Source organism: Brassica oleracea, chromosome C3, assembly GCF_000695525.1.
Source record: "Brassica oleracea var. oleracea cultivar TO1000 chromosome C3, BOL, whole genome shotgun sequence".
Classification (NCBI taxonomy): Eukaryota; Viridiplantae; Streptophyta; class Magnoliopsida; order Brassicales; family Brassicaceae; genus Brassica; species Brassica oleracea.
In genome coordinates this window covers 4,077,612-4,104,193 of record NC_027750.1, presented here as the reverse complement: position 1 = coordinate 4,104,193, position 26,582 = coordinate 4,077,612, and the positions used below count along the sequence as shown (strand labels likewise).

General features: G+C 39.1%; 9 protein-coding genes, 1 long non-coding RNA gene and 1 other non-coding gene across 13 annotated transcripts; 4 read left to right on the top strand and 7 right to left on the bottom strand.

The window, feature by feature from the left end:
* The first annotated feature begins 1,504 nt into the window (after positions 1-1,504).
* LOC106332953 (NADP-dependent alkenal double bond reductase P2-like) lies at positions 1,505-3,217 on the top strand. The gene is made up of 5 exons (XM_013771436.1): positions 1,505-1,780; positions 1,899-2,073; positions 2,251-2,417; positions 2,601-2,683; positions 2,793-3,217. The coding sequence occupies exons 1-5, from the start codon at positions 1,535-1,537 to the stop codon at positions 3,169-3,171; spliced, it is 1,050 nt and encodes a 349-aa protein (XP_013626890.1). The 5' UTR covers positions 1,505-1,534; the 3' UTR covers positions 3,172-3,217.
* A 737-nt stretch (positions 3,218-3,954) lies between these two features.
* LOC106335809 lies at positions 3,955-4,580 on the bottom strand. Its single transcript, XM_013774425.1, has one exon. The coding sequence runs from the start codon at positions 4,507-4,509 to the stop codon at positions 4,195-4,197; it is 315 nt and encodes a 104-aa protein (XP_013629879.1). The 5' UTR covers positions 4,510-4,580; the 3' UTR covers positions 3,955-4,194.
* A 78-nt stretch (positions 4,581-4,658) lies between these two features.
* On the top strand, positions 4,659-5,671 carry LOC106335808 (centromere protein V). Its single transcript, XM_013774424.1, has 2 exons — positions 4,659-4,899; positions 5,014-5,671. Exon 2 carries the CDS (start codon positions 5,032-5,034, stop codon positions 5,440-5,442), a length of 411 nt encoding a protein of 136 aa, XP_013629878.1. The 5' UTR covers positions 4,659-4,899; positions 5,014-5,031; the 3' UTR covers positions 5,443-5,671.
* Positions 5,672-5,684: 13 nt separating this feature from the next.
* Positions 5,685-8,162, bottom strand: LOC106335807 (probable arabinosyltransferase ARAD1). The gene is made up of 9 exons (XM_013774423.1): positions 7,682-8,162; positions 7,437-7,610; positions 7,192-7,349; positions 6,962-7,109; positions 6,771-6,886; positions 6,545-6,683; positions 6,308-6,418; positions 6,084-6,152; positions 5,685-5,932 (listed from the first exon to the last, which is right to left on the bottom strand). Exons 1-9 carry the CDS (start codon positions 8,132-8,134, stop codon positions 5,792-5,794), a joined length of 1,509 nt encoding a protein of 502 aa, XP_013629877.1. The 5' UTR covers positions 8,135-8,162; the 3' UTR covers positions 5,685-5,791.
* A 232-nt stretch (positions 8,163-8,394) lies between these two features.
* On the bottom strand, positions 8,395-10,595 carry LOC106336442 (TOM1-like protein 2). Its single transcript, XM_013775276.1, has 4 exons — positions 10,424-10,595; positions 9,433-9,975; positions 9,084-9,347; positions 8,395-9,010 (listed from the first exon to the last, which is right to left on the bottom strand). Exons 2-4 carry the CDS (start codon positions 9,955-9,957, stop codon positions 8,582-8,584), a joined length of 1,218 nt encoding a protein of 405 aa, XP_013630730.1. The 5' UTR covers positions 9,958-9,975; positions 10,424-10,595; the 3' UTR covers positions 8,395-8,581.
* A 458-nt stretch (positions 10,596-11,053) lies between these two features.
* TRNAP-AGG lies at positions 11,054-11,125 on the bottom strand. Its single transcript has one exon. It is a non-coding gene; the product is annotated as a tRNA-Pro (tRNA).
* A 62-nt stretch (positions 11,126-11,187) lies between these two features.
* LOC106335978 lies at positions 11,188-12,554 on the top strand. Its single transcript, XR_001268792.1, has 4 exons — positions 11,188-11,480; positions 11,638-11,665; positions 11,851-12,002; positions 12,467-12,554. It is a non-coding gene; the product is annotated as an uncharacterized LOC106335978 (long non-coding RNA).
* Positions 12,234-15,230, bottom strand: LOC106335977 (AP-5 complex subunit mu). Of its 2 annotated transcripts, XR_001268791.1 has the most exons (9): positions 15,101-15,230; positions 14,580-15,032; positions 14,218-14,501; positions 13,275-14,146; positions 13,134-13,190; positions 12,996-13,043; positions 12,839-12,900; positions 12,589-12,682; positions 12,234-12,493 (listed from the first exon to the last, which is right to left on the bottom strand). XR_001268791.1 is itself a non-coding variant. In XM_013774675.1 (8 exons), the coding sequence occupies exons 1-8, from the start codon at positions 15,166-15,168 to the stop codon at positions 12,670-12,672; spliced, it is 1,857 nt and encodes a 618-aa protein (XP_013630129.1). In that variant the 5' UTR covers positions 15,169-15,230; the 3' UTR covers positions 12,234-12,669. The 2 variants fall into 2 exon arrangements, 1 of the variants encoding a protein (XP_013630129.1); XM_013774675.1 differs by having other exon boundaries at positions 12,234-12,682.
* A 517-nt stretch (positions 15,231-15,747) lies between these two features.
* LOC106332441 (external alternative NAD(P)H-ubiquinone oxidoreductase B4, mitochondrial-like) lies at positions 15,748-18,418 on the bottom strand. Its single transcript, XM_013770900.1, has 4 exons — positions 18,223-18,418; positions 16,904-17,945; positions 16,335-16,595; positions 15,748-16,256 (listed from the first exon to the last, which is right to left on the bottom strand). The coding sequence occupies exons 1-4, from the start codon at positions 18,309-18,311 to the stop codon at positions 15,927-15,929; spliced, it is 1,722 nt and encodes a 573-aa protein (XP_013626354.1). The 5' UTR covers positions 18,312-18,418; the 3' UTR covers positions 15,748-15,926.
* Positions 18,419-19,343: 925 nt separating this feature from the next.
* Positions 19,344-21,654, bottom strand: LOC106328767 (binding partner of ACD11 1-like). Of its 2 annotated transcripts, none has more exons than XM_013767275.1 (5): positions 21,490-21,654; positions 20,916-21,019; positions 20,681-20,750; positions 20,303-20,377; positions 19,344-20,078 (listed from the first exon to the last, which is right to left on the bottom strand). In XM_013767275.1, the coding sequence occupies exons 1-5, from the start codon at positions 21,493-21,495 to the stop codon at positions 19,545-19,547; spliced, it is 789 nt and encodes a 262-aa protein (XP_013622729.1). In that variant the 5' UTR covers positions 21,496-21,654; the 3' UTR covers positions 19,344-19,544. The 2 variants fall into 2 exon arrangements, with proteins under 2 accessions (XP_013622729.1, XP_013622730.1); XM_013767276.1 differs by having other exon boundaries at positions 20,681-20,747.
* Positions 21,655-24,071: 2,417 nt separating this feature from the next.
* LOC106332067 (syntaxin-21) lies at positions 24,072-26,172 on the top strand. The gene is made up of 7 exons (XM_013770531.1): positions 24,072-24,364; positions 24,498-24,591; positions 24,752-24,888; positions 25,136-25,210; positions 25,453-25,610; positions 25,704-25,804; positions 25,904-26,172. Exons 1-7 carry the CDS (start codon positions 24,165-24,167, stop codon positions 25,967-25,969), a joined length of 831 nt encoding a protein of 276 aa, XP_013625985.1. The 5' UTR covers positions 24,072-24,164; the 3' UTR covers positions 25,970-26,172.
* The last annotated feature ends 410 nt before the right edge of the window (positions 26,173-26,582 follow it).

Sequence of the window (26,582 nt, the reverse complement as noted above, 5' to 3'; positions counted from 1 at the left end):
AATAACTTAAGTATTTGCAAAAATTTATCTTCGAGTTATAATCATTAGAAAATAATTATGTAGCAAATTTAAAGTTATGAAGGACTTGGAAGGAGGTCTTTAATTCTTGGTGGTGTTGGTGGCATGATATGTCATCTGCCTTTCATATACTTTGCCTTCTCTTAGTGAACTTGATCAAAATCTACTACAAGAAAGATACTAGCCCTGTTCGTCTCATCAACGCAGCGTCAAACGTAGCGTCAGAAAATTAAACCTTTAAAAGTGGCAACAGAGAGCACCAGTAAAACACCGTTAACTGAACTTTCAGTCGCTGCGGCAACAAACAACGAATAAAAAATCAGCGGCATTAGCGTGTAAGTTTCTGCTCTCTCCAGCAATCTATTAGCGTCAACTTTGGCCTTTGACACTGATATTTTTGTCTCCGCCACAGTACGTTTTTCTGCCGCAGCCGCTGGACGAACAAGGCTACAGTAGATTTAGTTTGATCAAAAAAAAAAAAAAGAATTCAAAGCTTACAGTTTCTTCACTTGATACTTTAAATGCCAGAATCAGTCTTCTTGTTGATGTAGTTGCATTGCTGCTCTATGTGGGCTGTTACCAGGTAATCAGATAACTTACTGAAGTGTTGCTGATCAGACTTGTACCTCACGACGTTAACATTTGTCCTCTAATTAAGTAGCAGCTGAAGCTGGACGTCTTGTAACAAATAGTTTTATTGTGAATAATCTTGCAGCTATCATTTGACATTTGGTCCGATTGGTTGGCTAATGATCTCAAAGATATTTACACCCACACGTAGCAGCTATCATTTGACATTGGATATTCGTGTTTCCAAGTTTTTTTCAGTTGGGCTGTGTTGCAATATGGAATGCAGTTGTGTAGAGCCTTTGTCCCTGTTGCCTATTCTTTTCTATTCCGAACCGGGGCTTGTTGTATGGGTCACATGGCTCTATTTGTGAATGGAGATGGAAAGTTAAACACTTTGTTTTGTGGTTAGTTAGTATGTTTGTTGTACAAATCGATCTGAAGGACTCTCAAACAGTATTATGGATGTTTGATGAACATTTTATTTCGCTTCTTATAATTGTTACACTATCAAATCCTCATCCTCGATTTGTTTTTTATTACCACCTCCTTTTTTATCAAATAATGTTATTTCAATCCATAAATAATATTTTATGACAGGTACAAAGTATACTGCAGATAATGCCATTGCAAAGGAATAAAAATACGAAATGTCTTGCAATTCAAATATATTCTTTCCAAAATCATTTGTGAGAAATTTAAGCTGAAAAATAAATGTAAAAGGAAAGAAATCTCTATCAAAATGGAAAGTATGAGAACGAGAAAAGAACTGTAACCGTGTTCACACTCTAGAATGGGGAATCAGCAATGACGTCATACTTGAAACAATTGTGGCTCTGTTTGCAATACAGCTACGCGAGAAGCCGCTATAAAAGCAAGCAGTCGAGTCCTCCAAGAAAGTAAACCATCAACACCTCGAACTAAGAAGTCAATCTCAGAGAAGAAAACGATGAGTGCCGAAGGAAATGGTGGAGCGATGGCAACGAACAAGCAGGTCATACTAAGAGACTACGTGAGTGGTTTCCCTAAGGAGTCTGATTTTGAGATCACTACCACCAACTTCGAGCTTAGGCTTCCGGAGGGGTCTAACTCGGTTCTGGTGAAGAATCTCTACCTGTCATGTGATCCTTACATGAGGAGTCGCATGGGGAAGCCTTCTGCTTTTGCTCTTGCTCAAGCTTTCACTCCCGGCAAGGTACGACGTTAAATATACTTGTTTATTAATAAACTATATGACAATGGTACATAAGTGTTATAGTGTCTCTCTCTCTATCTCGTGTTGAATGCTCCTCCATTATGTGTTTTTGGTATAGCCGATCTTAGGGTTTGGAGTGTCTAGAGTGATAGAGTCTGGTCATCCAGATTACAAACAAGGCGACCTGCTTTGGGGAATCGTTGGATGGGAGGAGTACAGTGTTGTTACTCCTGAAATGCATTTCAAGATCCATGACACCGATGTTCCATTATCCTACTACACTGGACTTCTCGGTATGTTATCTCGGCCTTGCTCCTGTTTTTTGTTGTAAGGAATCATTTGGTAGTGTCCGAAGAGTGAGTCTTGGGTTCAGACATAGATCATGAAGTTGAACTTTATAACCATGTGTAGTAGTATACTATGTCTTTGATATATACTCTCCTTCGTGGCTTTTTCCCTCTCCCTCACAGGTATGCCCGGTATGACTGCCTATGCTGGATTTCATGAAGTATGTTCACCTAAGAAAGGAGAGACCGTCTATGTATCGGCTGCTTCTGGTGCGGTTGGCCAGCTCGTGGGGCAGTTTGCTAAAATGATGGGTTGTTATGTTGTTGGAAGTGCTGGAAGTACAGAAAAGGTGAGACATTACTGATCATCATTTCTAGTTGTCAAATTTAATGAACTTTCACCTTAAAACCAACTATCGATAAGTGGATTGGTCCAAGTCCCGTATCATTTCTTGTTTTATTTCCTTGTGTCTTGGTGTTACTACAAGAGTTTGACTAACCCTTTTGCTTATATTTTTTTTTGTGATTATTAGGTTGATCTCCTCAAAAACAAGTTTGGGTTTGATGATGCATTTAACTACAAGGACGAAGGAGACCTTAGTGCTGCCCTAAAAAGGTTCAATAACCCACTTGTTTTCTAAGCATTTTGACGTCTATATATATCTTATATCAACTCCTCTTTTACTAATGCATGAGAAATTCTCTTTTTACTTTTCTCTCCTTAGGTGTTTTCCCAAAGGCATTGACATATACTTTGAGAACGTAGGAGGCAAAATGCTAGACGCGGTGCTCTTGAACATGAACATGCACGGTCGTATTGCTGTATGCGGAATGATCTCACAGTACAATCTTGAGGACCAAGAAGGTGTACACAATCTAACCAGCATAATCTACAAAAGAATCCGCATTCAAGGCTTTGTAGTCTTTGATTTCTTCGACAAGTACTCAAAGTTTCTGGAGTTTGTGATTCCTTGCATCAAGGAAGAGAAGATAGCGTACGTGGAAGATGTAGCTGAAGGACTCGAGAAAGGTCCTGAAGCTCTTGTGGGACTGTTCTATGGTAAGAACGTTGGGAAGCAAGTTGTTGTGGTTGCTCGTGAGTGAAAAGAAAGATTTTAATTTAATAATGATGTGTTTTTGGGTAACTAAGAATATGTATCCATACAAAGACAGCTTCTCTTCTTCTCCTTTATTGTTCCAAATAAATTAAGTAATTGAATTGGTTTGGTATGGTTTGGAACATGATCCTATTTACGACATTACTTGCATCACACTTAATAGCGCAGAAAATTAAATTTTGCTTAAGCAACTAATTTCGGCTTGATTCGTCTGCATTGCAATATAGAAACCGTTGGTTTAGCTTGCTTCTCTGTATGTTTTTTGAGAAGATTATGTTTTTTTTCTTTAAAGATTACGTTCTTTGTAATCTCTTTTTATAAATAGTCGGTTTAGCTTGCCTGTAACCCTTTGCATTCAAGAACAAGTTTATATTCGATGATGCATTCAACTACAAGGAAGAAAACGATCTTAATGCTACCTTAAAGAGGTAAATAAACATTTCTTCTATATTCACACTCAAATGAAAGACTAAAAACCACCGTTAAACAAACAGTGATCTTGATCATGAGACCACGGGAGCATGTTGAATGATCCCACAGTACACAATATGCAGATTCTGGAAGCAGTATACAACCTCTGGTCCATCACCTACAAACGGATACGTATTCAAGGGATTAACGCCATGAATTACTTCCACAAATACTCATCATCGTCTGGTTTCTCGTGATCTTGAGTGAGAGAAACGAAAAGCTGTTCGGTAAGTTATGATGGGGTTGTACGTAAAATAAACAAATACAAATTGAAGTAGTTGTGTTGCCAAACTTTACATAAGAAATTGGTGGATTCACCATGTTTGCTTCTATCATAAGAAACTGTTTTGTGGAAGGAAGCATTTCGTCGAACAACTTAAATGCGTTTCAGTTTGAAACATGTTTGGTCGCAAATCTTATTACAGCGTAGTTCTAAAACAAGCGAGAGTCTTTGTGTAGATAACCTGTGTTTGCTTGCCTGCAACAACAAATTTAAAACGAAAACCCAGAAACATCTGAAACTTAAATCGCATTCTCTTCACTTGTCGAATTCCCAAATGACTCCTCCATCTTCTTTGACCTTTTTGTTGATCCAAGTTTCTATAAGCATACCAGCACCGATCCCACCAAGGATGAAGCTTCCATAGAAGGCAAGAGCCTTTGGCCATGGCTTTCGCGGCAGGAAGTAAGCTTCGTACTTCTCTTCGAGTCCCCTCGGCATCTGTTTTCTCGCTCTCGCCACCATTTTCACACCACCACTTGGCTTCTTCTGCTTCTTCTGATTCAGATTCTGATTCTCACTCGTCCCCCACTCTTCTCCTTTCCATGGATCCTTCGCCCCTTCACTCGCCATCTTCGATCGCCCAACGAAATCTCAATTTGATCAAGATGGCGAGAGACAAGTCACCGCTTCTTCCAAAAGTTATAACGACTCTAATAACCTCAATTTAGGCCCAATCAAAGGTATTTAAGGCCCACTAAAGCCCAATCCAGTTCGCATAGTTTCTGCGCACGTGCCACTAATAATAGGAGTACATAACACGTGCTGCTAATCTCACTCGCACATCTGGCACGTTTAAGACACGCAGAGAAAATCCTCATGGATGATGAAACAAACGCGCGTGGAAAGCTTTGTCTTCTCCTCTTTTATGTCGTTGACACACACACTTCCTCGAACACATCCGTATCTCCAACAACATCTTCCATCGATCACGAGCAGACACACTCTGTTCAACAACATCTGGTTCAAATCTGTTTACTTTTTGCGTTTATCTAGATCAGTCTCTTACAGATCAGAGTTGTTTTCTTGGTAAAAATATCAGTTTTATATATGCTTGCGAGGATCGTTTGGTTGCAGATCTAGGAAGAACTAGCAATGGAATCAGAATTGGTACTTCACGAAGGAGGATGCCACTGCGGGAAAATCAAATGGAGAGTGAAAGCATCAAGAAGAGTGGTGGCATGGAGCTGCAACTGCACAGACTGTTCGATGAGAGGCAACGTTAGTTTCATTGTCCCTTCAAGCGACTTTGAGCTTCTCGATGATTCCAAAGATTTCATCACCACTTACACTTTTGGGACTCACACGGCCAAGCACACCTTCTGCAAGGTCTGTGGGATCACTTCGTTTTATACCCCCAGGTCTAACCCCGATGGAGTTTCAGTCACGGTTAAGTGTGTCAAGGCGGGGACACTGGACCACGTCGAGATTAGAACCTATGATGGTCTGAACTGGGAAAAATCGCACAAAGAGACCGGCATTGCCTCGTTCTCCAACGAGTCATGATGAAGTCAATTCAAGATTGGAATGACTTGTGATCAGGAAGAAAGAAGCTTAAAGCATGAGGATTGAGGGGGGAAACAAATTGGAAAATCTAAGTTTTTTTTTTTTTTTTTTTTTTTTTTTGCTTAAATACTTCCAATAATAAAGCTCTGGATTTTCAGTTTAGAGTGTTGTTCAAATCTATAAAGATACCTATGTTCATCATATCCATGTGACTTGTTTGTGGTTTGTTTATGTTGCTGGTCTGAGAAACTAGAGCATACAATTATATAAACTGTAAGAAATGTGAAATTGTATACATACATATCCAGGGGACAGGCAAGACTGAAAATGTGAAGTGGAGTGATGGGTCTTAAGGCAAGAGAGGACTCAGAGGATTGGAGGCTGTGGAGTTAGGTCTCCAGCAATCGCATCTGCATATACTCCTGGATCCTTTCACCACCCGTTGTGATCTCCTCGTGTGAAGCTTGATGTTCACCAGCTTTCCAGCTATCTGCCATTGCAAATTTGCAACAAAAACAATCAATCTTTTCTCAATCCTAGAATTTTTTGACATTGCAGTAAATTCTACACCGATTTTTCTAGTTTCTGCTAAGAGATAAGGCAAAAGGATGAAAACAATATCTTCTGGTAGGTATACATACCATTCTCCATGTCAAATCCTCTGGGCCTAATGGCTGAGCAGGGCTGGAATATATGAAATGCCGCGAGTACTGGAAAAAAAAAGGATCAAAATAACCATACTACTTTAAAAGAATCTAATAATGCGAATGGGATACTTATGCGTGCAATGCAACTTATAAAAGTAGGTTCGTGTCATTTTGAAAACCAGAGCTTGGGACGACGAGAAACAATTGTTAGGACTTACTTGAGCAAGACTATTCTGGAATTCCTTGACTTGGGAGGGTACAAGGCTTCTCAGATGATTCACAAGCCACCCTGGTTGTATTGCATCACTAGAAGAAACAATCACAGCAACCTGAGACGAAAAATAAATGAGGGCGACGAAGATAGTTACTGACTTTGCTACATAAAAAGACAAACTCATAAACAATGTGGTAGAAACTTAGAGCATCAATGTAATATGTTTTGTTTTGACATATACCTTGTTGTAATCAAGTATGCCTTCAAAAGGAAGTTCCAACTCGTCACTGACTATAACAGGTATACATCCACTGACAATGGCATCAAACAATCTCGCCGAGGATGGTGTGTCACCAGCAGGACACAAACAGAATAAAGACCTGCAACAAGGCAGACATAGTTAGGAACAAAAACATATAGACATATGTATCGCATCTAAAGGGTTAGGAAGCAAAGCTAGATTTTACCTACGCATGCCGTCCTGAGCTGCCAATTTCCCTCCTTCTCCGGCAGTTCCCTCAGTGATGATTACATCCTTGTCACCACTTAGTTCTGCACCAAGCTTTGCACGTATTTTACCTCCCTAAAGCAACAGTCCAGTAGCCAAACGATGAGAGACATAATTTATAAAACAACGCAGAGGTGGCATGACTCTTACAGCATTCCTCTTAAGCCGCCCTCGGAAGAAAAGAAGTGTATTCCTCAATGGTGCACTTTCGAACAAGCATTTGGCATCACATCTATCAACATTGGGAACATAAGGAAGAACTAGGTCTTTCTCTAATGATACTTGCCCAGGCTTATACCTGTGAAGGCCAAAGTATAAACTAAGAGAGCAGACTACACGACTCAGCAATCAATTTAAAGAAAGGAAACCTAGAGTGTCACCAGTTCCCAGTGGAGTCCAAGTCTGGTAAAAGCCAGATAGCGTTCTTCACAGATTTGCGGACGGTCTTGAAAGACCAGGGATGGTGAATAGGAAAGATATGATCCCTTCCCTCAGATCTTTTCCAAGCAGGCTGATCAGTCACCCACTTCAAAGCTTCCTAAGCACATGAAGAACAAAATTACAAAGGAACTAACTAAAATGGGAAAAACTTTAGTGATGTATAACAATCAAAGCTCACTCACACCCTATAGAGTGCTTTGCATTGCTGCTTCTCCAACAAGAAGAAGCTGATGGTGGTGAAGAACGGAACGTAGTAAAAGTCTGCGTCTTGCTGCTGATGAACCCTCACGACGCTTTTCAAACGGCGTTCGGATTCAGGAGAGATCAGATCAGCCCAGAGCCAGTAATCAATAGAATGCTGCAATATATAGAAACTTAGCTAAGTTACTTTGGGACACAAAGTGATTCAAGTAGTAAACTTTAAAGTACCTGTTCGATGAGGCGATGCACAGGGCTACCGTTAGATGTGGCGTTGGAGGTCTCTTTGTAAGTGTTGTGAAATAACCAGAGAAGATCGAAAGTGAACTTCTTTGGCATCTCGTAGACGTATACCTTAACCGGAAACTCGGTTGGGTATCCCGGGTCTTCGTTCAACAATCGATTCTCCCTCTCGGACACCATCGATTCGAGCTTCCTAGGATCATCATCATCGCTCTCCACACGCACCGTGTCGTCTCTAAACGGTGACGTGAGCTTCGGCGCCTTGTGGATTAAAAACTGCTCGAGGGAGGCGACGAAGGACGTCTCCGTCTGGTTCGGATAGGAAACGGAGGGAGAGAAGGTGTAGAGGATGACGAGTAGAGAGGAGGAGAAGAGGGAGAGTGTGAGGATTAGAGATTTGGATCTTAATCTGTGGGAATGATTCTGCTGTTTTCCAACCATTGCGAGATCTGATTCTTCGATTTGAATTTCGATTACTCAAATGTGGAAGATGATGAGAGTGTTAAATAGCTAAATTGAGAATCGAACCAAAAAGTCCAAACCAAACCGGAATCAAAGTCGGATCCAAACTATAACCGGTTCTTGATATTTACCCGAAACCAAACCAAAAAGTGAAACATCAAACTAAAACCGATTTCAGAAAGAATTGAAACCGGAAATGACCGACGGAAAATGGAAATCTCAAGCCTAAACCAACAATAGATTGAAAAGATGGTAGAAATCAATCTATTGTCTCATAACAACTCTCTTCTTTATAAACCCAATACGTCCAAAGAGATCCCCAAACACAGCTTACAGCTTACAGCTTACTTACAATGAAACTTGTCTCACATCATCAATTAAACACCAAATCCACAAACACAGTTTTGCTAAAAAGTTAAAACCATCTCAGAATCGAATGAGATCATCATTCTTAGACGAAGACTGCTGCTTATCGGTGGAAGAGTCACCGTGACCGCCACTCTTCTTGCCAAATATCATCTCGTCGAGATCATCCATCATGTCATCCCCACTCCCACCACCTCCATGGATCGAAGCTCGTGTGCTCGACGATTTTCTGACCAGAGATTCTTCTTTTCCATGAAGCGGAGAGTCATCAGGCTCTTCAGAAACAGGAATCATGGCTGGTTCGGGTGCGGTTAGCGGCGCAGAGGGTCTGTTCATCTCCTCGTACTTGGACAGAGTCTTCACAAGCTCGTCGTTCACATTCAAGGCTTCAAACAGAAGGGCTTCGTCTTCACCTGCTGTTTCGATGATTCTTTGGACAGTGGTTTGAGACTGACGGCACTGCTGTACAAGTGTCGTAGTTAAGTCATCCTGCAAAATCACAGAGTTAAACATATGTAGCGGATATTCAAATTCAAATGACGCCTACACTCATTAGGATTACTTGTAGAGCATCGTGTTGAGGCGAAGAGGAGAGAACCGTGGAAAGAAGTTCAATGCTGTTTCTTGCTATATCAAAAGCTTCCTTTGTCTGCTCAGCGGTAAAGCTTCTCACAGGAGCATTGTACTGAGCACGCTCAGGCTCACGCGCATGCTGAGGAGGTTCAGCAATCACTTCTGGTGCTGGAGCTGACCGAGCAGGGGTGAAGATAGGTGCCAAGCTCTCGTTGTCTCGTCCAGGGAAACGAATACCTCTCGCCTTTAAGCTCTATAACACATGAACAAACGTATAAGACAAAAAAAAAAAACACTAAGACTTGATAGTAATGATTAATGAACCAGGTCACAGTTACCTTGTAAGTTTCTTCGAAAACTGGTAGGTAACGAAGCTCACTAGTCGATTCTCCCCAAGCTTCAATCAACATCAAAGCCTTGTTACGATTATTCACAACCGTCTGCGGATCATCAACCACCCTAACCATCTCATCAAGGACTCTCTCAGCCGCCACCTCAGAGAACGCCTTCTCACAGTTCTTAACACACGTCTCAAGCAAAACCAAGGCGAGGTACTGAACCCTCGGCTGCTTCGTCATCATGATCCTCTTCTTAATCCCACGGATCAAATCAACGCTGTTGATCGTCTCTTGATTGATCATATCACATATCTCCAGATTCATATCCCAGTCAGGCTCCTCTAGATTCTCCGAAGTAGCGTCCTCAACTATTTTGTCAGTTGGGTTTGGGCCTTGGAAAAGCTCCTTCATTTTCAAGCTCATGGAGCTCACGCCGGCGGTGATCTTGTTGCTCACTTCTGAGCCACCGATCTTGAGGCGCTCACCAAAGGCGGTAACTTTGTCCATGAGATTGTCACTATTCATCTTGGCTGGTGCTCAAACCTGTAAATGGAACAACACATCAGCTTACTCATCAAGAAACTGGAACATTAACTTATACATGCTTTACTATGCTTCAATAAGACTCAACAGTAACAACTAAATGTATAACAGTGATTCTTCTCAGATCTCCTATGACCTATAGTGCGTTGATACATCAGATCTCATCGAACATATAACAAAAACGTTGTTGATCCATCAGAAACGAAACAAGGAGTAATCATCAAAGGTACTGAATTTGACTAAAATCAATTTAGGGGTTTGCTAAGAAAACACCAAATTCGATTGATTGCCAAATCGATGATCGGAAGAAAACATAAGAATCATAATCCTGGCTGATCAATTAAAACCCCCAAATTGAGGAAAAGCGTCATCAAAAACCCTAGAAGTAGAGCGATCAAACGTGAAGACAGTAAACGATAAACAGAGGAATAGCAAGTCGAGTTTCTACCTTGGCTACGGATCCGAAGGTCGAAGAACGAGGAAGGTGGAAATGATCGATTCTGGCAACAAGAAGGAGACTAGAGACTAGAGACTAGAGACTAGAGAGGAGACAAGTCAATGCGGTTGACGCCGGACTAATTCTGAAGAAGGGAAGAGAATGCGTCTTTCTTAAGTGTTTGGTCATGGGAATAACTTTATGCCCTCCTCCTTTTATCTTTATCCCCTTCCTCCTCCTTTACCTTTACGTTAACATTATTTCCCAAAAATACTTTAATTTTTTTTGGTTAATAAAGTACTAAATATAATTCTATTAATGCTAACAAATTTGAAATTTTAATTCCAAAATATGATTTTATCATCAGTTATGTAGATTAATGAGTAATGAAAAAATCTTACAGAATTTATTATTAGACATAAATTTCAGTATTTAAAATGATGCAAATCCATACACAAAATTTTATATATCAATGTCATCATATAATATTTATATATTAATAAATTAATGTGAAAAACAGAAAAAAAAAAAAACAAATACATGTACTTATTATGGTTTAACATGGTTTGAAAAAACAAAGATTCATCTTTTCTTTACTTTTTTTTTTTTAAAACCAAAATAAACAGACGAATAAAAAAGAAAGGGGCGTTCCGAGAATTGAACTCGGGACCTCTCGCACCCTAAGCGAGAATCATACCACTAGACCAAACGCCCTTTTTGTTCAGAAACTCGGGAAATCTTTAATAACAATTGTCGACTCTCTTCTTCTTTAGACCATTGATTGTTGTTCCCTTTCTAACTAGAACCAGATTTCGTCAGACTCTGTTAATGAGATTAATCCAGTTTTGGATTCCCAACTGTAATCGTGTTGTAGATCGTCCGGGTTTGGTAGGATATATAGAAGATACTGACGATGGATTTGACGTAGTTGGAGCTGCACTTGGATTCTGCGTTGGCACTCGTCGTTCCAAACCTCCCACTCCTCTGCTGTAGCTGTTGATGGAGATATTAGCAACAACTTGGTTTCAAAGGATCTTCACGAGATCGATAAACTCGCTGATTGCCCCAAGTGAGAGTTTCATAATTTTCATGCCTCTCTCAACATTCTAATCCCCTTGGTGTGCTTGCTAGTCAGTTACCAGGGAGAAACAAACCTCCTCGTGAATCAATTTTTCTGCTGAAATGTGAATCTAATATACTTTTGTGTTGTTGTTTTTTTTTACCAGATTCAAGGACAGTTATGGCTTATTCTTGGTGAGTTGAACAATACTTTGATGGCGAATATATGAGTTTAAGAGTTGCAAGTTGCTATTATTACCCTTGGTGCTTGTCCTTCACCCTGATTTGAATTTTGTAGCTCATAATAATCCAATATATGAAAATGTAAGCTCAAAAACTGAACTTTCAAAGACTGATGAAAGGTGTTGTCACTTCCACAGGACCAGTCCAAGCTGTTGATGAAGTTACAGGTGGACTCTAAAGCTTCTGTAGCAGCTTCAAGTTTCTATGTGACATCTCTTCAACTCGTTCTCTCAGGTGGACCAAGCACAATGAAGAGACGTGAACTACATTCTTGATGATGATGAAAACTGTGAGAAGTTTTTTATGTGTTATGTTCACTCATTCTTGACGATGATGATGATGATGATGATGAAAAATCCCATTTTTTAGCATTTTCCCCCAACTTTTCATAGACCTTTAGAATTTGTCTCTCCGGAATCAGATTGATTAACCAATTGTGATATCAATGCTTTGTTGTATTAGAGGTAGCCAAAGTTGGAGCATTTTGGCGCATTGAGAAAATTGGCCTGATCTTATCTAATACCATTCCAGGAGCTAGTGTTTTGCTTTATTTGAAAACTAAACCAATTGTAACATCTTGTTTTACTGGAACATAAACAGAGTGTTAATTCTGTATTTTCTTACAAAACTTGCTTTAAGTTATACAATCTACACGAGGGGTCATTCTTGTAACCACAATCCTTGTCAAATCATTTTCTTGTACCTTAACAAGGGGATCGTTCTTGAATCTGAACCTTCTGTATTACGTTGCAGTGACGCTTTCATAACCTCTGCATGACGCTGGAAACTCGCTCAAGCAATCAGAAAACAACATCAAACACATGTAGGGAGACAAGACAACTAGAGGGAGTAACTTCGTATATGTAAAGACTTGCCTTGCAAACCATATCATCGCATTTGCAAATATGGCTTTATTGGCTTAATGTCATACATGTTCCATGTCAGGAAAAAATCTTTCATCTTATTTTTCTGAGGAAGCACAACAACAATATACAAATTCACTTCCGCAGCAAAAAATTGGACCATCAATGCTCCATACGTTTATCAACACAAACAAACAAACAGATAGAATGTCACACTCTCTCAGTGAACTGAGGTCGAGACTTGGTGAGTTACACAACTTACACTGCGGCTGCTGATGGAGCCTTCCCCAATGTGTTCCACAATATATAATCTCCCGAAGTCACCTGTTATACGCACATATGTTTGTAGTTAAAACACATATATAGCCTTTAGATTTTCTCATATCATGGGTTCAAACATTTCCTTGGGTCTTAGTTACCTGAGCAGAATACTCAACTGGCGACTTTGTGGTTGGGTATATATTGACCTAGCAAAGCCAAGAGAGGCGATGATCAAAGAGAATTAACCTTCGTAAAACCAGGTCTAACGCTGTAACCTAATCAACTAAAAAGCTTACAGATTTTGTGTCGATGGACATTCGAGATACAGACGCCCCCACAATCTTGAACGAGACCTATAAACCATAACACAAATTTGAACAACAACCAAGTCCAGAAGGTTTCAAAAGGAAGAAACAAAAGGCATATACACATCATACCTTAGCGTAGTCATAGGCTTGCCAGCAGAAGGGTTCTTCCATCTCAACTGCTGGGAGATCCTTGTTCATTTTCTGCACCAAAACCTCCTCCACGTTCACCACATTCTCTGTACCCTCACCGTCACTCTCTTCATCATCATCTCCGTCTCCTCTTCTCCTACTCTTCAATCGACTAAACTTAATTGTCCCAGGGAAAGTTGCCTCAAGGCTCTTTCCAGAAAGACTACGCCCACTTCCCACAACCCTCCACTCAACAGAGTGTTCTGTGGTCACCACAGTCCCAGCTGAAGGAGTCCCATCAAACCCCACAATCCTTCTCCGCGGAAAGGGCATAGTAATAGTGCAAAACTCCATCGACAGTGGACTCTTGTACCCTTCCATGAGTCCCACCTTGAAGAGAAACGCACCTTCGTCCTCTGAGACCATCGACAGCTGATAAAACCCTTTCACTGGTGGTCCAAGCCCACAACCCGCCTGGTACCTCATGAGAACAAAGTTACCCAATGGAGGCTGGAACACAATGTTCTGCTTGTCAATCCCATGAGCTGGGACTTGCACGCAGGGATGGAAAGATATAGAGTCGATCCGGGCTTTACTCAGCCCCGCTAGAGGAAAGGACACGTCAGGCAGTCCTTCTAGCTCTGCCCGGCAGTTTATCTGCCCCGCCACGGATACACTGTCTGGAATCTCATCTCGGTCGTACATTGCAGCGTTAATGGTCTCATGGATTGTGAATAACAGCCTCTGCTTCCCTTTGTACAAGTACGGCTTCCACGCTGGTTGCTTAAGGTCTTGGTGTGGAGGCTCAGCAGAGGAAAATCCATTTGCTTTCATAGCAAAGATATTAGAAAGGCTGAGGTCTAATGGTGTTCCTGCAACATTGATTTAGAAGATGTCATGTAACAAATGGTTTAGTATAAGACAAAGAGATTCTAGTACGAACCAAAGGGCATAGCACTAGCGATGAAACTTCTAAGTAGATCTTTGTCAAGTAGTCCTCCTCTGGGAGCATCTGATGCCGCAGCTCCGGTTATGGAGGAACCAGAGGAGGAAGAAGAAGCTGCAACGGGTGCAGCAGCTACAGGTCTTGGCCTTGACGAGATACCAATGCTTCCAGTTAGTGAATCAAACAATCCTCCAACTGATGGTGAAGCTGCTACAACAACCTCAGGCTCAGCCGTATCACCGGAGACGATGTCACCAAACGAATGAGCCACCATCAAAGCCCTACAAACATAAGTGTGGGCATTAAGACACAACTGAAACTCTTTGTCTAGAGACAGGAGATGTCATAAGTGCACCCACCCAGTGATGGATGAAATGTTAAGCAAGAGAGATGATAAACTCAGATCTTCACCAACAGCTGATCCACAATCAGATCTATTAGATAAGTTGACGAAGTCTCTCATCTCCTTTGGCTCAACTAAAGGTAACACTAGGATGTGATAGAGAGCTTTGGTGTGAATCACAATAGGCCAGAGAATGTTCATCTCATTATCTTTGTTGGATTCGTTATCATCGTCTTCGGATAAGGAAAGGCTGATGATGTGACGAGTGATGGGATCATCGACCCAGGAGTCTGATCCTTTCGTCGATTGAGCTACGCGTAAGCCGTATCCGCGACTTGAGCCTTCCCGTCTCTTCCTTCGAGCAAAAGCTACGGCGAGTTGTTGATCGGTGGGAAGTCGAGGAGGATCGGTGCTTTCGTTTTCCGTCTTGAAGGCGGAGCGCCACCGCTTCTCCACCACCGGAAACCTCCTGATTTGTTTTTGAATTAGAGACGTTGGAAGAATGAAATTGACCGATAAATATATAAAATTACAAACCTGGAGAATACAACAGTGTCATGGTTGCTGATTATCCAGAGAGCTCTGATGCTGCAGCCAGAGGGCATGATTGAAGTGAAGAATCTGGGTGTGTTGATTTTGGTGGTGAAGATGAAGACGACGACGGAAATTCAAATCGGTTTTTGATTTTTCTTATTTTGGTTTGGATTATTCCGGTTTAATAAAATAGACTAGACCGGGTGGATTGAACACTTCTATTGTGGCTGGGTCTAAAATAGACGGGCCTTCTAATGGCCCAAGAAGAAACATCAAATTGATTCATGTCTAATTCCTTTGCTTGCTGCGAAACTTATATCGATCGATTGTCTTTCCTCTGTATAGTTGAGTAAGAATCTCATTCATGTATACTCGGGTCTAGTACCTTGTACATAAAGATACCAAAGTTTTCAACGTAAATCTTCAATGGCTTCTTGTTTCCAAGAAACCATAGTAACCCCTAGTTCTGAGTCAACTAGCCCTGACTACTGTGGGTTTCTTGTTCAACACGTAAGTAGTTATTTATCTAAAAGGTTTGCTAGTTTGGAAGGAAAAGAGAGTATGTAATAGTTTTTTAAATCCCAGGAATGAATGAGTAAGCCTGAATTTCGAATAGTTAGTGTAAGAACTCTCTGTTTGATCATGATTTACGACAATATTGTGCTCAGATGCTTAATGCTAAGACATGGATCCCACTTGCAATCTTAAGTTTGTGACTTGTAATAATCATGAGCTCCCGAAAAAAAAACAGTAAAAGAACATTTAGGACATCATGCAAAATCTTGAAGGAGAAACAAAAAAGTTTGGAGAGAAGCAAAAATAAAGAAGCTTAGATGCTGCTGGAGTCACGGCCAAAGATGAAGCGCCGAACCCAGTCAGACACCACGAGCGACCTTGTGCGCCAGCTCACCAGTTTGCTAGCGTAAACAGAGTACCAAAGCCACTGGCTGCTGTGACCAATGGAGACCCAATCCCCTGGCAGTTCAGCGGCGGTCTGTTCCCCTCCCAACGGAGCAAACGATCCAAAATGTCTGTACCTAAACGGCTGGAACCTGTGCCTACCTTCTCCTCTGAACCTCAATGGACCCTCTGGCTTTTTCTCACACTTCTCCATTTTGTTGAAGCACTTCGCAAGATACTTCCCTTGTTGCGACGCAACCTGTTAACATCACCAAGAATCAGAACAATATATTCAACATCTAAGTCAGTTTACTTGTTCTAGAAGAAAGCTTTTTACCTGTGCAGTTGCTGGAAGATTCTTCATCTGAGTATCAACCTCAGAGAGTGCTTGCTTAAACGTTTCGATGTTGACCTTAGTGTCATCGCCGTTAGCACTCTTGAGCAAGTTTGCAATGTTTCTCAGTTTCTTCTTCTTCAAGTAGAGCTCCACCTGAGGGTACCTCTGGCAAATGTCTTTCACACCGCTTTTGAACTCTTTCTTGTTCAATGTCCCTGTCTCTCCCTTGTCTGCCTTGCTGAAAATTGCAGCTATATCTTCCTGTTTAACACAATGCAACAAAACTAGATTAAACTCCGAAAAAAACCACTCATCATTTAATACATGGTGCTTGTATATTCACATTGAAAAGTTCTCAATGGGTATCTCAACTTAAATATAAAGAGTATACATTAAAAAGTAGAGAAATATATGAATAGAGGTTCTTATTTTAAAAACTCCACTAGATACTATGAGAACAAATGTTTTATGCAAGTGGTCTAATCTCAATTTGTTGTCATTTAAATTTAAGAACATCATCAAATTATTTTAAAATAATCTACTATAATCTCAAGGTGTTGAAACGTTACCATGACTCTGCGTTGGTTAATGGTTGCAGTGTCACCCAAAGCATAGACACTGTCACATCCCTCCACTCTAAGCCATTCATCAGTCGCCAAGACACGCCTCTGACCCTGACCAATCTGATGCATAAACTCCTTGATGACAGGACGTATACCAATCCCCGTTGACCACACAACCATACCATAAGGCTCAGAGACAATTTTACCAGTTGCAATCTCCTTTGTTGATATCTTATCAGCAGTCACTCCCACAACCATGTTCTTCGTCTTCAAATCGATCCCGTCTCTCTGGAACTTCTCCTCAGCAAAAGCAGTGATCCTCTTATCAAACATGTTGAGAATGTGGTCGCCTGCTTCAAGAAGAGTGATCCTCGTAAACTCTTGAACCTTAGGGTATATCTTAGCCACGTCCTCGACCAAGAAGTCGTGTAGCTCAGCTGAGAACTCGACACCGGTGGGCCCACCACCAACCACAACGAAGTGCAGAATCTTTTTCCTCTCTTCTTCGGTTAGATCAGGAAGAGACGCCCTCTCGAAAGAGTTGATAACCGACTGACGAATCTTGAGAGCATCCTCAGCCTCCTTGAGGAAATGGGCATTTTCCTCAACTCCAGGGGTGTTGAACGTGTTAGGCTTAGCTCCGACAGCGACGACAAGAATGTCGTAGTCCATGTTAAACTCCTTTGCGTCCTTAGAGGCATCTTTGGACATGCAGAGGATCTTCTTGTTTGAAGCATCGATCTTGACGCACTCTGCCTCGGTGTACTCGAACCCTTTCTTGCGCATAAGGCCGCGGATGGGCTCGACGATGCTTCGGGCCTCGACGGTGCCGTTGGTGACGCTCGGCAAGAGGGGAGTGAAGAGGAAGAAGTTGCGAGGAGAGACGACTTGGACGTCGTAGTTGGGGTTGTTGAGGTAGCTCAAGAAGCTGTAGCCGCCCCAGCCGCTCCCGAGAACGACCACTTTCTTCTTCTTGGTTTCTTGGCCATCTGCGGTTAATGTACGCTTCGGTGGATTCGAGTCTGAGTACACTAGTAAACCACCACCGCTGCGAAAATAACAATACATGAAACGACAACGGTCAGAGAGTAAAACGACATAAAACTCTCAAAGATATTATGAAACAAGATCTAATGAACTATACGTTACTACAAAAAATGGATCTGAACTATAACATATATTTGAGAGACGTTCGTCTATACAGAAGACTAGTAATATTCATACATATATACATTAATATTTATATTTATATTTTGCTGAAAAAAATAATACATTAATGTTCATAGAAGAAGAATGGAGTAGTGATGTAGATCTAAAGGAGAGACCTGCAGGTACTGAGGAGAAGAAGCTTGGCAGCAGAAGGGTAAGTTTTGAAGAAGCTGTAAGCTCTCTTGGAGAAGCTATGGGAACTCATGATGTTTTCAGCAAATTTTTATCACCCTTCTGGTTCTCCGGAATATATAAAGGTGAGAGCTTTACAAGAATTTTGGAGGAGAGGAGGCTGTGCCAATGTGAATGCAAAGAAAGGAAACTATAAAGGGTACGCTTTTAGGTTAGAAGCTGGCGGAGACACACACACCTAAGCAAAGAAAGGAAAGACAGCTAAGAGGAAAATTGGAGTAGCGCCCAAGTAAAATGGAATATATCATTTAATATTATTCTCGTTTGTTGACCATTAAAAAAATATATTCTCAATTTTCCCCCAAGAAAAAAGGAAACGGGGCCCAATATAAATAAACGGCTGACTGACTTTTTTAGGGTTTGACTTACTTGGGAAAAGTTGTGATTTTTTAAAAATAATTTTAAAATATTTTAATATTTAACAAAAAATGTATTTCTCAAAGTTATGTAATGTAACATTACCTTCGATTTGTTAATGTTGACCGAAGATATTTTGCATTTTTTTTTAAAATAACATTTGTGTCGCAAACAATGAGTATGGCAACAAATAAGAAGCATGAAATGGATATGCATTTTCCTGAGAAGAGCCATGTTTAAGTTAGTATCAAGATTCAAGAAGCATAGGCATGTGTATTGCATGTTGTGACCTTCACTAGCTGTGACCCTGAATCAAGAAACTCTCCTCATATCATATGGCATCTGGCCTCAAATCTTTTTCCAAGCTACAATAGTGGCTGATGCATCAGATTTGATGAAAGTAACGTAGATGATTAAATTAAATATAATTAAAGTATTAAGGAATATAATTTTTAGCTCAGAGATCAATTCCATGCCTAGCTTAACTTTTATATGTTAGTAATACTCTCTCCGTTTCAATTTAAATGTCGTTCTGGAGAAAAAATTTCGTTTCAAAATAAGTGTCGTTTTATGATTTCAATGCAACATTTATTAATAAAATTCTTCTGCTTATTTTTTCATTGTTTATTTTTTCATTGATTGAAATATGGTTAACTGTATGGGTAATGATGTTTTTATTTTGAAAATGTACAAAATTAAACGTTTTTTTAATCCGTGTGGATAAGTCTAAAACGACAAATAAAATGAAACGGAGGGAGTAATGGAGAAGATCCAAGCATACATTTTATGTTACATCCAAAAGACATAAACCAAGTTCACATTTTTTTTTCATATCAAAGAAACCAACCCGAAAAAGTATAAAAACGAAACCTTATCACTGTAAAGAGATTTAGTTCTTGGAGTATTCAGACGAATGAATCGGAGCATACCCTTCCGGTGGTTGCTGCTGCGACTCTGACGGTTGTGACGGTTGCTCTGCTTCAACCTTTTCTTTTGTTTTCTGACTAACCTCTCCAGCCGCTTTAGCAACTCTGTTGAAAGCTCCTGCGGCCCAGCTCACACCAGTTAACACATAACGGTTCTTCATCACGGCGGTTCCTGCGCTGCTCACTGTCTGTTCCGCAGAAGCAAAGGCGGACTTGGTCCTCTCTGAAACCTGGAAGCTTTGGTCCACCTCTTTGATCTTGTCGTTCACCAAGCTTGTACCAGCTGTGAACTTCTGGCTTAGACCGATTTTTTGGTCTACGGAAGCAACTCCTGCGGTTGCGGTTGATGTGAAACCGAGTTTCTCATCAAAAGCTTTTGCTTTGCCGACTGCGTCTTTCCCGAGGATGAAACCCTTTGCTAACATGCTGCTCACAACATCTTCTGCCTTCTGGACAACTGATTCAGCGGCGCCTCCGACACCACCGCTCTGTGTTTCCTGTGAAATGAAAACAAGTTAAAATCTCTAGAGATTGCTACTAAGAGTGTTGAGGACCAACTCACTCGATAAATCTACCAAAATCACAGATTTGTGAGGTATACATTTTTGCAAGTTATTACAAATAATCAATGAAACATCAACGGAAATGGTTTCTTGTTCCTATTAAATGGAAGGGAGAAAAAAAAACAATATATATGCTCAAGATGGAAGGAAGACATTACAGCATGAGGGGCAGCAGGTGGAGTGTAGTCAGGAGCCATCTCAATGGTGACTGATTGATCGGCAATACTCGCACCCTGAAACAAACATCCCTAGTTGTTAGTATGATGACTTCAACTACAAATGTTCCATTTTTTGCAAGTTATAAACAAACTAATTTTGATTGTGATTCTCTACTCCAGATACAGAGTGGATTCCATGAGGACAGAACAGTAAAGTAACTCTTGAGTTTCTTATCATATAAAATGAAGGTTTAAATGCTCACAAGAAAGACATGTATTGGTTACTAGACTAACAGTCATACTGAACTTAGCATAAAGCTACATGTAATGTATTATGTGACGAGGAGGGATGTTAAGGGGGAAGGACAGTGAACCCACTGATAAGAGCACAGCGGTCTCAGCTCCTTGAGGATCTTTGAATGTGACATAAGCACTATGCTCGTTACTGCTAGTCAAAACATGAAAGCAAAAAAAAACAAGAAGCTCAGGGTCAATAACATATCATGAAAAATTATTATCTAAATTTGCTGAAAGATAGCTTTTATTCCTTTCAAATGGCTTTTAATTTCACCACCATTATCTCAGAGAACGAAAGCTGTAGGCAATGACTAACCCTTGGATGTCAATGCTTTCAACTTCACCAGAAAAAGAGAAGAACTCTTTGATATCATGCTCCGTTGCTCCTGATGAGAGATTGCTAACTTTCACTGACCTTATCTGTCATTAACAAAGGATTAAAGGGATTATAAAATCATTAACAAAAACAATTCAGTGCGTGTTAAAGAATTATTTTTTTTTGTCTAAAATTCCCACAAGGTTATAGTACTATTAAAGGGAAAACACATTCATCTAAGGATCAAAACTAGTTGCCTAGAAACTGCCTTCCATTTTTTCAATAATTATTAAAAAAAAAAAAAACAGAGAACAAGACACACAGACAATGCAGTTGAATCATCCAAGAATGAAACATGAGTAAGCAGAAGCTAAACATTCTAAATCACAAATCCATATACAGACGGGAGTCAATTCGATTCCAGAAAGTAACAGCGAATCAGAACAAATCAGTAACCAATCATTTCAACTCGTCAGAAATTTTCCCCAGCAAAGTCTGGAAGGTAAGTAAGGGAAGGCAAAATTATTTCAAGTATAAAGATATTAGAAGGAGAAAAAGGAAATGAAGAACAAACCGCCATGGATGATGTTGATCTCCGTAGCCGAGGACGAGAGGTTGTGATTGCTTTCTGAAACGCAGATTCAAGGGATTGGCCTTAAAACCGAAACGCGCTTCGAGAAGGGAAGAGTGTTCTTTGGTTTTTATGACACCGCACACCTACGACGTGTGTGGTATTGCGTTACGCCATTTAATCCTATTTTAGTCACTAAAAAATTACTTACGTAAGATATTTAGAATAATTTTTATGTTTTAATATCTATAAATATAAAGTTAATTTTTTCCCTTCTTATGACATATGAAAGGAGAGTTTATTGACATGTGTTTTCATGTTTTTCTTTTGTATTTAAATTTTTTTTCTTTTAAATTATTGCAATTTTTTTAATTGTGTATTATCTAATCATTCTCACACTTATTGGTCTCTAAAATTCAAGAAATAAATAAAATAATATAAATATATTTAAAATATTTAATTTATTCACACCTAAAAATAGCAAGACTTGTCATCATTTTATTATTTTTACTAATTTTTATTATTTCATTTACAAATTATATTTATTTCACTACTAGTATCATAAGATAATCAAATTAAGAATAAGAAACTAGACAACGAACGCATAAATTAAGAAAGCAGGCCAAAGGGAGAATAATAATCGAAAGGCCAAAGCCACCAAAAAGCAGGAAAATATATGCCTAAAACACCGGAATCACAACCAGTAGCTAAAAAGAAACACCTCACAAACTAAACAAGAACATACAAGACAACATGCAACTGAAAAACCACAAAGCTCTGGATATAAAGGACCAAAGCTCCAAGAGACTAACTCCGCACACATATACCAAGGAAAACATGAAAACAACTTGAGAGAGGGAGAATGGAAGACAACCACCAAAAAATCAGAGACTAAACTTGAGACCAGAAATAACCTTCTAAGCCCACATAGCATACACGAACGAAAACATTATCCAAATCTCGAATGGCAAACATGGTGAAAGGGAGAGCCACCGGAGATGCGATGAAAGCTGCAAAGAGATGCAAGAATAGAGAGTGAAAGGGAGACGGAGCGAAATCAGAAAACTATGGAGCCGTCCTCGAGCTATGAAAGAGAGCATAGAAGTCAGAACACCAAAAACTAGATCTTGAAAACCAAAACGAGCAGAGACTATTGACGGTAAGCCAACGACGAGGAATACAAAATCAAAGACGAATAAACTCTGACCCAACCAAGGAGATGCAGTTCCTAACATCAGCTGAAAGCTAAGGAAGAAGATGAGCAATCAATATTGACTGGAACAACCTACAATGCCTTGGGAAGCAACCGAACAACTGAAAACTCATAAACCCGATTTGCAACAAATACCATATAATCTCATAGGTGAAGAAAGCAATAAGAACAAGAGAAAAATGTGAGTCTTTTTCCAGTGATGGTGAGAAGCACCGCACACCAGAAATGTAACAAAATACATACACGGTGAGGGCTCAAGTTTAAAATATGGGGAGAGGGCAAAAAACATCTTAAAAATTATAATTTTCAAAAATATGAAAAAATATATAATACAATTTTGACGATGAAACCGTTAATCTTAGAATCAACAAATACGTAGATGCAAAGTTATTGAAATTCAATATTAGTTTACGTTAGAGACTCATTTGACTACTAATAAGTACTATACACACAACAACACATTATTCAAAAAAAAACAAACGCAAAATATATTAACTTATCACCTACTACATAACACACTAAAAACATCAAATAATGATCTTAACAAATAAAAACGACAACATAATTACATTATCTAAAAAAAAAATCATGCTCTTGGCAATAATAAAACAATATTCCGCGCGAAGCGCAGACACCCCCTAGTATAAGATATTTTCATCATTGTAGGTAATTTTAAGTTTATCAAAAACTGTGTAGCCAATCAAATTTAATAGTTCAATTTTGTAATTGGTTGAGTAGTTTTTAGTTTATAATTTTAATGATACTTTCTAGATAAAAAATAATTTTTTTAATAAGTGTGTACTATCCAAAAGATCTTACATTTCAGAATAGAAGGAGTAATTTTCAGTAATTCATAATATTTTCTTCAAAACTCAATTAATACTTCAACTTTGCCTTTTTAACACTTCTGTTTTAATCGCTTTTTTCATCTCAAATAAAAATGTTAGAAATCGAAGCATTAAGATTTTCTCACTACAATTGTTTAATCAAAGTTATGGTATTAGATTTATTAATTCAATAATTGATAAATATTTTAGTACATTAATTAAAAAATTATATATATAGCATTTTCTTACCTTAAATTTTCAAATTTAAATGCTTCTTGTTATTTTTCAAATTTATATGTGAATTTTTCATTTTGGTATAAAAACGGGCCTTATCTTCTTAGCATTGGGCTTAATGTTAAACTACCACAAGTTTGACTAAGCTTGGTGTCATTCGGTTTGGTATAGTTGGAGATTGAATCCATCCGGTTCAATTTGGGTCAACGACGACAGGCGCAGGATCCTTCCGTCGCAATGACGTGTCCCGCAGCTCTCGCATTAAATGATTTCCCTCCACCACCATATTCACACGGAACACATGAGATAAATCATTTTTCTCCCAAAAAAAAGAAAACAATAAATTTCGACCAAAACTCTTGCCATCTTCGTCGTCTTTGTTCCCTTGGAGATAAAAGAGGAGGATGAGTTTCCAAGATCTCGAAGCTGGCTCTCGATTTCAGCAGCCTAATCGTGGGAGGCAGCAGAGACCTCCCTCTCGTGGGGATCCATCTCAGGAGGTAGCCGCCGGGATATTCAGGATCAGCACGGCTCTCAATTCCTTCTTCCGCCTCGTTAATTCCATCGGAACCCCTAAGGATACTCTCGATTTGCGAGATAAGCTGTCAGTATCACTTCCCCTCTGTTTTCTAAAATCTCGGTTTTAGTTAGGGTTTTTGATTTTGATCTGAATTATCGAATAAAAATATGATTTTTAATTGTTTGAAGCTGACCCTGTAGTTTTTTTTTGTGGGCAGGCAAAAGACAAGGTTACAGATATCAGAACTGGTGAAAAATACTTCAGCTAAACTCAAAGAAGCCAGCGAAGCCGATCTCCATGGAGCAGCTAGTGTAAGTCAATGCTTACATTTTTGTTTACGGTGCTAATCACAATGTTAGATATGAAAGAGAACATTTAGTTGGAGAATTGGTTGCTTGCTAGGTGTTGCGTCATGTGTGTGTTTATATACACAAGTTATCCTAAGTCTATTATGTTTGTGTTCTCTGCCAGCCAATTAAGAAGATTGCGGATGCTAAACTAGCGAAAGATTTCCAATCAGTTCTCAAAGAGTTTCAAAAAGCTCAGAGACTTGCTGCTGAAAGAGAAATTACATATACTCCTGTCGTCACCATAGATATCCCTACCAGGTTGGTAAACTCATGTTAATTGTACTTTCGCCAGTCAGGTTTTAGTTCCTGTTATGATACAGAAGCCGCGTTGTAAATGAATCTTGTCGTAATTTGTTATTTTATAAACAAGTGAGTTTGAGGGGCTTGATTAATGTAAACTTTTCGTGTGTTCAGAAAGCTTTAAACTTGGGATTGTTACTGATAGTTTGTGGAATAAATTTGAACCGTGCTTACACATGCGTCATTGTTATGTTACCCCGTTCAGTTATAATGCACAAGAACTGGATACTGAATCTTTAAGGACCTCCCAACAGCAAACTCTTCTTCTACAATCAAGAAGGTGAGAGAGTATGATTTGATTGTGTGCTATAGCAAGTTGTTTCAGTTGATAAGTTTTTAGCATAAACATTACCCAAATTTGAGTCAAAACAGTTTTCTTTTGTTCCTTAATTAGATACTAACTCTAGCCTTAATTGCTGATATAAGCTTAAATCATTAGTACCAGCTTCTCTGTTTCAGCGTATGGTGTTAACTTATGTCTTGCAGATATGTGCTATTAACTTCTTATTGTTCTCATTCCAGGCAAGAAGTAGTGTTTCTAGATAACGAGATAACATTCAACGAGGCAATTATCGAGGAAAGAGAGCAAGGAATTAGAGAAATCCAAGAACAGATTGGTGAAGTGAACGAAATCTTCAAAGATCTGGCTGTTTTAGTGAACGACCAAGGAGTCATGATCGGTAAGTAACCACCAACAACCATAAACCTTACACTTTCCCTATCTCATGTGCTTCTTTAGAAACTAAAAAAACACCGTAATGTCTAAATGGCAGATGACATCAGCTCTAACATTGATAACTCACAAGCTGCAACTGCACAAGCCACTGCTCAACTCAGAAAAGCGGCTAAAATTCAAAGAGCAAACTCATCTTTGGTACACACTAAGACATAGACTCTCTTCTCAATTCAATTCAATGATTCCTTATTTTTAGCAGCTAAAGCTAAGTTCCCATATGGTTTACTTTTGTTGCAGACATGCCTTCTTATTCTCATTTTTGGGATTGTTCTGCTCATTGTCATCATCGTTGTCTTGGTCTGAGCATCAAACTCCAAGCATCAAGCGAAGACAGAGAGGACGAAAACTATACAAATTGCTCATTAAAGATATAAACTATTGTACAGATTCTTTATACTCCATTTGTCTTTCCCATGTAATCGAATTGAATCTTATTTCTAATCGTGAGTGTTGTATGTGTTAATCCATCTTAAAGATCGTTATAGCAAAATATATAATAAACACTAGATTAAGATCTGCGCATTATATATATAAATTATTTTATGTATTATATGTTCTTACATATTATGAAATAATAAATATATATTGAATAATTAAAAATCAGTAACTATTACATATATAATTAAATTGGTGCGAACGTATAAATCAATTTTATTAATCCAAACATTTCTTAAATTTTTTTTTGATAGGATATGTAATTAAATTTAAATGATATTAACATACACAGTATATTTTTAATATTAATGTCTATTTTATTTTTTTGCTTTCTACTCATATGTTTTTTTATCATGTGTATTTTTAATAGCAAAAACTTTAAATTACTGATAATAAATTTTTCATTGTGGGATCAATAATTTTAGTAATTGATAATTTAAAAAAAAATTATCAATGTTAGTTCAAAACTTTTATCAAAAAA